We start from the raw sequence: 13,625 nt of genomic DNA on the forward strand, positions 1-13,625 counted from the left end.
GCTCCTCCCCTGGGTGGGTCCCCGCGCCTTTTCTGGCGGGGTTTATTTGCATAGAGGGAACTGCCCGCAGTGGCCGCTGCGTTGGAGCGGGCGGCGAGGGGGGCGTGCGCGATCCGCGGCCGCCGGGACGCCGATCCCCGCAGCCGCCGACCTGGATTCTCCCCGGACCGCAGCGCCGACGCAGAACCCGCTGGACGCTATGGGCGCCGGCGAGCGCCCGGCCGGCGGGGGAAGCGTGCAGGACCCCGGCGCGGGCTGCGGGGCCCGGGTGCTGGGCGCGCTGTGCCTGCTGCTGTCGGTGGGCTCGGCCGCTGCCTGCCTGCTGCTGGGCGCCCAGGCGGCCGCACTGCACGGCCGAGTGGCGGCGCTGGAGCAGGAGCGCGAGCTGTTGCGGCGTGCGGGACCGTCCGGAGCCCTGACCACCTGGGCCGAAACGCACCTGGAGCGCCTGCTGCAGGAGGTGAGGCGCACGATCGCCGGCCAGGGGTGTTACGCTACGCACGGGGGTGTGGGGTTGCGGGAGTGGCGTGATCGTCACCCCTAGGGACCCGGCTCACCTAGTGGATTGCACTGGGGTCGCTGGTCGTGAGGTGTCCTGCCGTCCGGCTCCAGTGCCAGGACTTGCTTCTGTAGGAAAAACCATCCAAGGGGGCCGTTTAGGGAACACTCAGGAGCGGGGGTAAGGTAAGACCTTGGAGTAACAGTCCTTCCTGAGCGCTGCGTTTCTACTCAAGTGTGCGCTCAGACCCACCGCCTCCTGCCTGCTCCCGGCGCCCGAGATACTAATGAGGCTCGTGCATCCCCAAGCTTGCTCAGCCTGTAACAGCCCGGATCCTTCACGGCTCGCTCGGACCAGCCCTCCTTCGGTGCCCGCCCCAGAGGTTTGGCTCGGAGCGGCTCTGACTTGGAACTGCTGTGTTCTCAAGCTGTCCCACTCAAACCGCACATCTCCACAGCGAGGACGCAGCTGAGCTGCCTCTGTGTGCATTTGTCTGTTGCGATCGCCACAGCGCACTCCAGAGCGTCTTTGATTTGTTTTCTGAGAGTTAAGACTGCTGTTGTGAGCGGGGGTTTGGTGGTTCATCGTAAATCCCAAAACTTGGGAGGCTAGAGGCTGGTTTAAGGGGTGTGTGTGTGTGTGTGTGTGTGTGTGTGTGTGTGTTTGTGTGTTAAGATCCGGGTCCAACCTGGGCTATAGCATAAGACTTAAAAAGAACAGCAGCAGCAGCAGAGCATAAGTGGGGCCTGCCTCTAACCCCAGCACTTTGGAGGCAGAGGCAGATGGATTTCCAAGTTTGAGGCTAGACTGTCCAGGACAGCCAGGGCTATATAGTGAGACTTTGTCTCGAAGGAAAAAAAAAGATGGTCACTTTATGCTCGGACCTCTGAACGTCCTCATCTGGTACGTTGGGCAGAACCTCTACCTTTTGTGCAGCAAGCCTCTTTCCTGCAGAACTATGGCAGACACCAGCACACTAGCCAGAGTTTTTCTTGGCTCTGCTTCCCTTGTGGGAATGGTTATCGTCCTCCTGGGGGAGGTGGCTGCCTCAGATCTAAAGAGGTGGGGATGTTGGGGGGAGGTCACTCCTAAGCACAGTAGAAAATAAACCTTGCTTCATGGTGGAGGAAGCAGGAAGACAGGTGAGCTATCTACCACCCATTCCTAAGCGGTGCCCATCTGTGGTCTGTTACTATACGGAGCCGCGCAGGGCTGCGGGTCTAGGTCAGTGGTAGAGGCTTGCTTAGCGTGTTCAAGGCCTTGGGTTGCACCCCTGGAATCAGATACATATATTGAGCTGTATATATTGAGCTCGAGTGTACCCAAGATGGGGTGAATTTGAGATTTCAAACGGAATGGAAGAACTCTAGAATTAACCTTCCTGTTCCCCACAGTTGCTTCTTAGTCACTTTAATAAGCCAACCTTACCTCTCCTGCTTGGTTCTCGGCAAAATTGCTGCTTCCTGAATGATTTCCTCTTTCCCTTCTTGAAAGTGCCTGCAGAAGGCAGAGCCCAGCTGGAAAATTCTGGCAGTTTTTTCATAATTGCCACCATTATCCTCTGTCAACCCCCTAGAGACCGGGGTCTTGAACTGCTTTTCGGAGAGTCACTTTCTACCTGTGAATACCATGCTGTCCTTTTTCCCCCTCTTCTTCCTCTCCCCCCTCTTCTTCCCATTTCTTTCCTCTTCCTTCTCCTCCTTGTTTCTTCTTTCCCTTCCTTCTCTTTTTCATCTCATATCATTTTTCAGACAGAGTCTTGCTATATTGTCCAGGCTTGCCTGGGGCTCACTATGTAGCCCAGTCTGACCTCAAATTTGCAGTGATCCTCCTGCCTCTGTCTCCAGAGTGCTGAGATTACAGGCATGGACCACCATGCCTAGCCTCATACTTTTTCCCCCCTTTGCTGAGACAGGGTCTTTCTTGTTACGTAGTCCTGGCTGGCCTTGAACTCAATACTGGCTTCCTACTCTGGACTTTAAAGGCAAAAGAAAAAAATTCAGGCCCCAAGATCCCCACTCCTACCCATTGAGAACTGCTGTCCCCTTCAACACATGGTGCTGTGGCTATGTATGTATATTCTGAGGCACTCTGATGCTCCAAGTGTAGACTGTGGGGCTTGGAGTGTAGACGGGCTCCTTTTCCTTCCAGAAAGAGTCAGAGATGACCCAGCTCCAACACTTCAGGGGTGTTTTCTGCTGCGGGTCTCTCTGTCTCTAGTGACAAGGCCCCACTCTATCTGAGTGCCATTTGGTTCCTGCTGCTTGTTAAATGTTTCTGGATGGGGAATGCACACACTGATCAGGATGAGAAATCTTGGGAGGCACTTTATGGGGAGCTCACAGTTGGCTTGACTTCAATGTGTAGATAGTTTTTCTAGCCATTCGGTATGGAGGATAAACACTTATCAAACTGAACATCTTTTAGGGAAAGGATGCTTGGATTCAGCTTGTTTCCTAGCTTGCTTTGCCCCCTGGGAAGCCCCTTTTTAAGTCACCACTGAAGTAGTTGTGTATAAACAAGTGCCTGTTGCTTGCTCCTTAACCAATAAAGTCATGTGTAGAGGATCTGAGGCAGAAACCATGTCCAAATTTTAAAAAAAGAAATTCTTGCCAACCACACACAAGTTTAATGTCAGGGGGGAAAGAAATGAGTCAACAAAAGCCACTGTTTATAGGGGACCCACTGTCCCTGTTCCCTTGGGAACAGAACCATGACATCAGTTTTTCTGGGGCTGGCTGATGTGCCTGATAACATAGCTACAGAAGGGAATATTCATGTTCTGTCGTGATTATTGAAGGACTCTTCCTGCAGTACATATGGGAAAGAAAGGACTTTCAGAATATCAAAACAAGATTTCTAAGCAAGAGCCATTAAAGGCAGTATCTTTAGTAGGATCTAAAAATATTCATGCAAAACCAAACATCTCCTATTCTGCTTTGAAAGTGCCTTAAGTAACTGCCCAATTAATCACCGGCTCAGCAATTACACCTCTAGCTACAGTGTTGCAGAAGCTGAGAATTCAGAACGCATAGCTTTCATACTGCAGTGGAAAACTTAATGCAAAGGATTAAAGCAATATTTGGTTGTGTTCAGAGGAGGCCCTTTCCAGCTTAGAGTGGATTTATTGTTGGCTCTTGGCCTTCTATTGTCCAGACCAGTTTGAAAACAAGGAAAGCCCAGAAAGCTGGATAACACTCAAGTACTTTCCTTCCTATGTATTTGGTTGTGTTACTGTCAAATCTAGAATCCAGTGTGACTTTCTCAGCCTCTCTGGTAGTCTGCTAGTTGGCTGCTCTGTGGAGCTTCTGTTACTAAAGATGCCCTAGAAATGGAATATAAATCAGCTCTGATTCGTTTCCTTGACATTTCCTGGCTCCTAAAAGCCCCCCTCACCCCCCCACGCCCCCCCGGAAAAAAGAAGTTTCCTTCCAATTACTTTCTGACACACTTAACTTTCTCTTTCTGCTGTTCCCTTTGCCTTTAAAACTTTTTTTTTTTTTTTAATGCTGCCATTTGGGATAGCTTCTTAATAATAGCAATGTGTTTAGAAGAAGCCAACTGTGTGGGGTGTTCTCTCCAAAGACACTTTAGAGCTGTTGAATTGGTCATTTCCAGGCTGACTTTGAAGATGGGGGAGGGGCAGGCTCCTGAAAGGGGATTGAGGTGCTCTGGAAGCTGACTGAATGCTACCATGGAACCAAGCAGGGCAATGCTGCACATGGTGTTCATCCCAAGAAGGGAATTTGAGACCTGGCCCCAATACGTATAAGCTGCCATCCGACTTCTTCAGCTTCTTGCGCCTTAGCCTCTAATGGCACATGTAATAAGAGGCAAGCAGGCTAATGCAGGGGCCACTCCTGGTTGATGTTAGGGTTAGAATGTCACTCGATATATCCCCCAAAGGTTCATGTATTGAGAGCCTAGTTGCCAGGATGCCAATGCCGGGAGGTGGCACGGGCCTTTAAGAGGTGGTGGAGCCCAACTGAAGTCCTTCGGTCAGTCTTAGACATGCCGACCTTTCGATTATAGGATGCCCTCCTGTTCTGACTTCCTGGTGGTACTGTGATTCATTGTCTCCCCTTTCATCCTCTGCTTCTCTCTCTTCCTCTCCCTTCCTGCCATCATACCATCTGCCAATAGGTCATGACCAGAGGCAAAAAGGAAAGAGACTGCCTGATCTTGCACTTTCAGACTACAAGAGTGTGCTAAATCTCTTTTCTTTATAAAATATCCGGTCTCTAGTATTTGATTACAATAATGAAAAACAGGCCGTTCGTCAGACAAGGTCTCATTATGTAGCCCAGACTGTCTTTTGAATTCACTACGTAGCCTAGGCTGACTTCAAATTTGTGGTCCTCCTGCCTCAGCCTCCTCAGTGCTGGGATTATGAGCATGCATCACCATTCCTAAGAGTAGATATGCTTTAGATGGCAGGTAATGAGATGCCTGATATGGCTGATTAACCGTGATGATCCAATGGCAGCATTGGATTAGCTCATATAGTAAGAGAAGCCTGGAATACAGCAGATTTGGGTAGTTCATGGCTCACACGTTGGTGCCAGATTGTGCTGGCAGTTCTCTGCTTTTCCAGGGCCCTGATCTGAAACTCCCTTGGCACCAAATAGCTAAGGTAGGGGATGGAAGAGAAAGGGATACCCTCCTGAGCTTCCCCCTAGTGTTTAAACCTGGGGGAAATGCTGGAGGCTTCTTACAGCAGAATTCCCTTGTAGCTGTCAGCCAGAATTAGGTCACGTGACCATGGCCACCCTTTTACTGCTGAAGGCAATGAGCTGCCAACCGGGGGGCTTCAGCCAATCTGGATTCATCCCCTGTGGCTGGGCACCTTGCCACTGGAATAGAATGGAGGCTTTGTTGGGAAGGAAGACAACTTGGGGAGTGCCCAGCAGTGTCAGCCAGGTGCTAACTGTTGCTGATGCCACTTTGGAGCACAGGGGCAGTGCTATGCTAGCTTCTCACAGTTTCCACAACCATATTCTCCTTCCACTCCACTTAGGACGCATCTCCAGTGACAAACCTGTTGTGCCTTGGGAATTTGCTGCCCATATTCAGCTCTTGTCCAACCAGAGTTGAAGGGAACACTCATGTATTTGAATTCTTCCTGGTGCATTCCCATTCTCTGCAGTTGCATTTAGTCTGTTTTCTGTTAGCATAACAAAGCATCAGAGGCTTGACCATTTATAAAGAGAAAAGGTTTATTGAGTTCATTGCTATGGAGGTAGAAAGTCCAAATAGCATGACACTTGCTTTGGTGGGGGCTCCTGGTAACATCATATCATGTCAGTTGTAGTACAGAAGAACCAAGGCAAAGGGGGGAGAAGAAGCCAGAGCACAGATGGGTTCTTACAACAACCCTCTCTCATGAGAACTAACTCAGAGGTCCAGCGTGATACCGTAATCCCTTCCAAGAGCACCATCTCAACGACTTAAGGACTTCCACTAGGCCCCACCTCTTAAAGTCCCTTTTTTTTTTTTTTTTTTTTTTTTGGTTTTTCGAGACAGGGTTTCTCTGTGTAGCTTTGCACCTTTCCTGGAACTCACTCTTTGGAAACCAGGCTGGCCTCGAACTCACAAAGTTCTGCCTGCCTCTGCCTCCCGAGTGCTGGGATTAAAGGCGTACACCACCACCGCCCGGCTTAAAGTCCCATTTCTTAACATGGCCATACAGAGGACCAAGCTTTGGACACACAGGGCCTTGGGGGTGTCTTTAACCCTTGAATGGACTATCGTGCTGAAGTGGTCTAACTCTCTGTTCCCAGCATTTGCAGGGAAAGGTATCACTTCACATCACCGCCAGAAATGGAAGTGACTGCAGGTGGCGGCAGCTGGCCCAGCCGATTTGAGCACTGAGATCTGCCGTGTGTGCTGCGCCTGTCCCTGCTCAGTGTGCCCGGGCAGCTCTGCTCCTCGCAGTCCTGCTTCCGAAGCCAGAGAGCTCTGCAAACATATTTCAATGTGGGCTCTGAATCCTGCAACAGAGAAGGCCATGGTCCCCACGGCAGGCAGGGTGTCTGTCCCCTTTTCCTTTACTAAGAAAGATCTTTCTATATATTTATCTGGTCATGCAGCATCTGCAGTCACGATGCACACAGAGAGGAACGCTGGCGCTCGTTTGCTGTCTCCTTATTTTGCAGACCAGGATCCCAGCTTGTGACCTGGTGCTACCTTCACTTTGGGTTAACCTAGGCTTGATAATCCTTCGCAGACTTGTCTAGAGACGTGAGTTGACAGTATTAACTATCATACTCACTAAATAGCCAAGGATGGCCCTGAAATCTTGATCCTCCTGCCTCGACCTCTCAAGCACTGGGATTGCAGGTGTGTGCCCCTATACCACACTAGCATGGTATTTAAGTTAACCTTTCTATATCTTTTGAGTCCTGTACCTTCAGACAATGTCACAGAGCAGCTGTCCCATGACCCTTGCTTGGCATAATGGATGACTCATAGCCCCTTGTTAGAGGGCAGCAAGGTCACTTCTATTCAGGGTTACTGTGGACAGTTAGAGGCCACCATATTGGATTTTGCAGAGACTGGCCTCTTGATTCCAGCACTAGGAAGTAGCAGGGTAGAGTTGAGGAGCCGGATGGCAGGCAATGAGTGGAAAATAACTAAGTGGAAAGTCAAAGCAAAGGAGCTCTTGTCAAACTGACTGACAGGATTCTTGCTGAGAACAGGCCAAGATGACCAGACATCACTTGCAGGATAGTGGGTGTCATAGGTCTGATCTTAAATGCCACCCCCAAGGCCCATCTGTGGAAGCCTTGGCACCTGCCCTGTGGTGCTATTGGGAGCTGCTGGGACCTCTAAGGAGATGGGGTCTAATGGAGGGAAGTTAGGTCAATGGAACATGCCTTTGAAGAGGACTTTAGGAAGGACCCCCGTCTCTCTTTTTCTCTTCCAAGCCTTCATGTTATGACTAGGCCTTACCTGTTATACTGTCCCTCCATGACATACTGCATTCCACGCTCAGAGAAGTCTGTTCCTCATCCCAGGTTTCCACAGGTTTCTCTCCCTTCTCTAAATATCCTTCACCTGCTCCACGAGGCTCTGCCAAATGTGGGGAAGAGCTGAGGCCCCCTAAAACCAGACCTGCTCTTTCCATGCCACCGTTGCCTCAGCCCCTCCAGTTCTTCCACCATGACGTCCTTTAACAGTATTTGACGGAGGCCATCGCCCTCTGTGTCGGTGGGATTCAGGACCCCTGGATACCAAACCCCCAATGCTGGAGCCCGTCATGTAAGGTGGCGTGGTGTTTGCATATAACCTTCACATGCCCTTCATCACACTTCAAATCATCTTGAAATCCCTCACAACTCTTAATAGGATGTAAGCAGTTGACACCATGTATTGTTTAGGTATTAAAGGCAAGAGAAAAAGAAGCCTGCACACATTTGGTACAGCTGTAGCGTACCCCTAGTAGTGTTTACTTATTATCGTGGGGTTGGGGGGGGGGGGGACGTGTACCAGAGCCTATATGTGGAGGTCAGAGGACAACTTTGTGGAGCCAGTTCTCTCCTTCAGCTTTACATGGCATGGTGGTCTGTTTAATTGCCAATTTGGTAGTCTGTTTAATGAAGAGAGTCTCCATGCTGGGCATGTCTGTAGGGGATTATCTTGATTGCCTTAACCGATGTGGAAAGATCCAGCCCGAAAGTGGGTGGCACCATTCCTTGATTTGGGGCCCTGGGCTAAGAGCAGAGCTAGAGAAGGCCAGCTGAGCACAAGGCATGCGTGGCTCCTCTCTGTCTGCTCTTGACTGTGGATGTGCTGTGACTAGCTGTGACTAGCTGTTTAAAGTTCCTGATGCCTGGACTTGCCCAAAGGAATGGACTACAGCCTGAAAAGTAAGGTAGAATGAACACTTTCTCTCCTAAGCTGCTTTTTGCCAGAGTATTTCACCACAGCAACAGAAAACAAACAAGAACACGTGGTTCTGTGGATCAGCTCGAACCCTGGTCACCAGATTTTCAGATTTTGCGGCAAGCTTCTCTACCTGCTGAGTCAGAGTTTTTGATCCGTAGTTCCTTAAACAAGCAAATACAGAACTTCAGATATGGAGGGAGGGCTGAGCATATTAGGGAATAATCACACAAACACAGCTATCTTTTCCCCAAATTGTCTTCTTTCTTTTCTTTTCTTTTCCTGCAGTGTTCAAACTCCAGTGTCCTGTATGCTAGGCACCCATTATACTACTGAGCTATCCTAAACCCTTACCCTCGGGTATACTTTCCATCTTTGAGACAGGCTCTCACTATGTAGCCTGGGCTGGCTTTGGACACCTGCTCAGCCTGCCTCTGCTTCCCAAATGCTGGCATTATAAATGACACCATTGCACCTGGCTCTAAAATAGATCTTGATTCAAAACAGGCCACCTTTCTGGTAACGATCACTCTTCACCCTGACAGAGGAGCTGTGTGCTTTTTTACATAACCCTCACAAATCTTCTTCGTGGAGAGACTGGAGTTGAGTTCATTTAAAGCATGGAGCACATGCCATTTATAACTCACTTTGATGCTTTTGAACTTTACATCAATGTTTTTCTAGATAACATGTCATCTTTATGGTCATTAATCATTTTTTAACCTTTAGGGGTTGTTGCTTTTATGCTTTTGTGGTTTTATTTTGTTTTGTTTTGGTTTTTTTGAGACAGAGTTTCTCTGTGTGTGTTCCTGTCTGTCCTGGAACTCACTCTGTAGACCAGGCTGGACTGGAACTCACAGAGATCCTCCTGCCTCTGCCTCCCAAGTTCTGGGATTAAAGATGTGCACCTTAGGGGTTGGGGATTTAGCTCAGTGGAAAGCGCAAGGCCCTGGGTTCAATCCTCAGCTCCACAAGAAAAAAAAAAAAAAAGATGTGCACCACCACCACCACCACCCGGCTAACCTTTACTTTTATTTTACATGTGTGGATGGGTGTGCTACCTGCACGGCTCTGTGTACCACATGCATGCAGTGCCTGCAGAGGCCAGAAGAGGGCGCTGTATATCCTAGGACTAGAGATACAAGTGGTTGGGAGACACCATGGATACTGGGAATCAAACATCAGTCCTCTGAGAGAGCAACCATTGATCTTAACTGCTGAGCTATCTTTCCAGCCACTTTGCAGTCTTGTATAATGGCTACATAGTGCCCCAGAACATGCGCACCTAACTATCCACATGGTGTGTAGGGCGAGGCCTCCTCCATGTTAGTTTTGGCATGGGCAGGGACACAGTTCTGTGAGGAAATTCTGTATATCAGTGTCCGTTCTTTGGGATGTTGGGTGGCTAGATGAGGAAGATATCCTTAGGGCCTTGGGAGGGTTTTGTTTTCATTTATCTTATTATTTATTGGTTTGGGTGCTAGGGCCTTGGGAATGGTTGGCACTTTATCACTGTGTTGTTCAGTTTTTGCCAACTTGACATACTAGGGTCACCTGAGAAGAGACCCTCAGTTGAGGAACTGCCTCCATCAGATTGGCCTGTAGGCGAGTCTATAGGTGTTTCCTTGATGGGTGATTGACATGGGGAGGGCCCACACCTGGGCAGGTGGTCCTGGGTGGTATGAAAAGCTGAGCAAGTTAGTAAGCAATGTTATTGCATGACCTCTGATTCAGTTCCGACCTCCGGGTTCCTGCCTTGACCTCCGGGTTCCTGCCTCGACTTCCCCTCGATGCTAGACCGTGACTCGTAAGCCAAGTGAAAAACCCTTTCTTCCCCCCGGGTTAACACAGCAACAGAGGGAAAAACCAAGACAACCAGGGAGCTTCACCGCCAGTCCTTGTTTTAGTGTTTCAGTTACCTTGTCCTCTCGTGACCCTCTGAAGCCGCTGCTCCATCGTGAATCTTGCCTCCAGCCTCCTGGTGGGCAAAGTTGGTTTCATGTCCTTTCTTTGTGCTGGTCCCCACTAAAAAGCAAAAAAGAGGCCCTTGACAAGAGAGATGGGAAAAAACGAAGATTTCTTCCCAGAATCGGGCGCTGTGGTGGAAGGTGGCAGAGACCTTTTGAAATGACATGTGGCAGTGCCAGGCACCAAGGCCTATTCTATGTTTGACTTCTAATTAAGCAGATGAAAGTTAACTCAGTCTGGGAAAGTTTTCCAGTGTCCATACACAGTCTCCAGTCCTTGCTTGTCTCGTGTGTAGAATCAGAATTAATCTTTATTTTTATATTTATGCTTCTTTGCTTACTTATTTATCATGTGTGGGTTACACGTGGAGGTCAGAGGACAACCCAAGGGAGTTGTTGATTTTTGTCCGTCCCCCCTCTTTGGGAAGTGAGTTCCAGGGATTGAACTCATGTGGCTAGACTTGGCTACGAGTACCTTTAACCACCGAGCCATCTCGTCAGCTCCAGCTTTAATCTGTAATTGTTGACACAAGCATTCAGAAAAACATCCCTTCATCATGTCCAGAAACATATTTTGGGACTTAGCACGAACCATTAGGGAGAGAACTAGGTTTACAGATGGAGTTTAAAGAAAGTCACGGCAGTGTATGGCCTAGAGAAAGACAACTGAGGGCCCCTTCCCCAGCAAGCCACGCCTTCCTTACACTGCTGGAGATGGAACTGAGGCTTCTCTCATTATGGGCAATCACTCCACCACTGGACTACACTTCAGCCCCTTTTATATGCCCGCCTGCGTGGAGAGTTTCACAGGTATGGCCTCCAGCTTCTCACTCGCGTCTCCAGTGGCCTCTGCTCCTTCCATTCGTGAGGAGTGACATCTGAACATCTAAGGGTGTACTTCTGAACCCATTCCCCAGCTCTCTTGCCCTGTACCCTTCTCCCAGCCCTGTGCCCAGCCTGGGGGGACCACCATTGAGTACGGAGTAGCAGGGATGCCTTTTCTGCCAGGGTACACAGCCTTGCAGCCATCTGTAAGCAGACCCAGGTTCCCATCCCAGCTCTGCTATTTCCTAGCTTAGTGACTTCTGGTAACTGACTGTTTTTCTAACTTGAGTTTGCTCATCTGTTAAGCAGGGTTTGTAGTGCCTGCCTGGCATGGTTTCTGTGGGAGTGAAGTGGGAAGCGTTCTGTGCATTGTGAGTACTCTAAGGGCACTCTTCTCTCCAAAATGCTTTCTTTATTGAGCCTAGGAGGAATGGCTGTATAGGCCTGTTGGCTAATTGGAGGAGGTTACGTAGCTGACCTTATGATTCTTTAGCTGGGCATAGCAGTGCACACCTGTAATCCCAGCACTCAGGAGGCTGAGGCAGCATGGTCACCAGTTCAAGGGCAGATGGATTCACGTGTATGAATTCACAGTGAGGCTTTGACTCAAAATGCCCCCAAACAAAGCAAAGCACAATACAAACTCCCTTAACACTGTGATTCTGCTATCGTATTAAAGCCATACAATACATACATACATACATATATATATACACACACACACATATATATACATATATATGTATACACACACACACACACACACACACACACACACACACACACACACATATTACCTTTAGGTTTTGAGTCCCCAGGGCTGAGACTCGTTGCTTGGTAGTAGAAAGCAAACACAGAACTGACCTCATGACCCTGTTTTTCTGGGTTTCTCATTTGTGCAGAAGGAGAGACTTCCCATGTAATTAAAAAATCGTATTTATGACCAAAAAGAAAAGCCAAAGTGCTCATGGAAATAACTGCATTTGTCATTGTGACGGGCGTCAGACCAAGTGCATTTGCTGTGATTGATCAGTTAGCCTGGTTCTGTAGTGCACAGGGCAGCACAGACACGCCTGGGTGCTCGTGATAAACCTGGAGAACCAAAGGCTTCACACATCTGCTTCCGTTCACATTTGTAAATGAGAGAATTTATTTCCCTGATGTAGCCAGGAAATCTGGGCCGAGGGGGCCAGGGCGGGGGTGCTTTCACATGGGCAGTGTGAACATCCAAAGTGGAATTCATTTCCAACTTGGATTTGTGAAACAAATCATAAAGCAATTAAAATATAGTCTGGTTTAAAAATATTAAATAAAGTTGACTCAAGTTTGGTCCTCTGGGGAAAACACTCCACAAAGAAGATGGGGTCTGTGCATTTGTGTAGTTACCTTTTGTGTGGGGAAGGCCTTAGCCACGACATCCTATCTTCAGACCCAAGTTGTGGTGCGGTCAATAAAGGGCAATACCATGGTGGCAGTGGGGCAGTAGCATGTGAGAACATGACATGATGTAAAAGAGCAAAAATGTGTGTGCAGGTGTGCTCATGAATGTGTGTTTGTGTATGTGTACCTGAGTGTGTGTATATGCACCAGCATGTGTATGAGTGCATGCCTGTATGTGACCATATGCATTCATGCATGTGGGTGTGTGTATTATTGAGTACATGCCTATATGTGTGACTATATGCATGTGACCGTGTATGTGAGTGTGCATGCTTGCATGTGAGTGTGGCTATATGTCTGCATGTGTGAGCATGGATGTGTGTGTAAGTGCACACATGCATGGGTGTGAGAGTTTGTGCATATATGTGGGTGTGTGAGAGTTGGTCTGCATGAACCCACATGTGGGGAGCTGCAAAGGAATCCAGCAGAGTGACTATCATGTGACCGCATGAAACTGGTCTAGCCTGTGCTCTTTGGTAGAAGCTGTTTCACCCAGGTTCCCCTGTGAGCCTCCTACAATTAGAGCTGCCTTTTCTAGGTCCCAGCTTCCTCTGCTGGGAAAAAGGCTGCAGAATCTGCCTCACTGGGTCCCTGTGGAGATGCAAGGGACTTTCCTTAGTTATACCCCAGCAAGGCAAAGGGAAGGGGCCCTTAACACCCCCACCTCTGCCTTACTAACCTGGAATCATGGCTACCGGACTGTTAATGTCTAGTGTGGAAGTCCTTTGGGGGACCTCACTAGCTATTCCCTGGGGCCCAAGGAGGAGGACACTCACTTGGCCCTGCTCCCTGGTCCTCACAGATTCCTCGCTGCTCCTTTTTCTTAGTCCTCAGAGGCTCCGTGGAAGTCTAAAGAAGAATGGCGTCAGGATGGGTTGTCCGTGAGCCCTGGTCGGCATTAGTGTGCTAAGCTGCCATGACAAAGCACCACGGGCTGGGGGCTTGAATAGCAGGAGTGGGTTTTCAACCAACTGGAGACTAGAAGTCTGGCATCACTGTGTTGACAGGGT

The 13,625-nt window shown here is 49.0% G+C and overlaps 1 protein-coding gene across 1 annotated transcript in view; it reads left to right on the top strand.

Annotated features, from left to right (window-relative positions):
- Nucleotides 1–13,625, top strand: part of Col23a1 (collagen type XXIII alpha 1 chain) — a 298,678-nt gene continuing 285,053 nt past the window's right edge. Inside the window, exon 1 of the mRNA XM_036197798.1 lies at nt 1–460. Coding sequence (XP_036053691.1) covers nt 200–460 — 261 coding nt within the window. The 5' untranslated portion in view covers nt 1–199. The remainder of the gene's footprint in view (nt 461–13,625) is intronic.

Source organism: Onychomys torridus, chromosome 8 (genome assembly GCF_903995425.1).
Source record: "Onychomys torridus chromosome 8, mOncTor1.1, whole genome shotgun sequence".
NCBI lineage: Eukaryota > Metazoa > Chordata > Mammalia > Rodentia > Cricetidae > Onychomys > Onychomys torridus.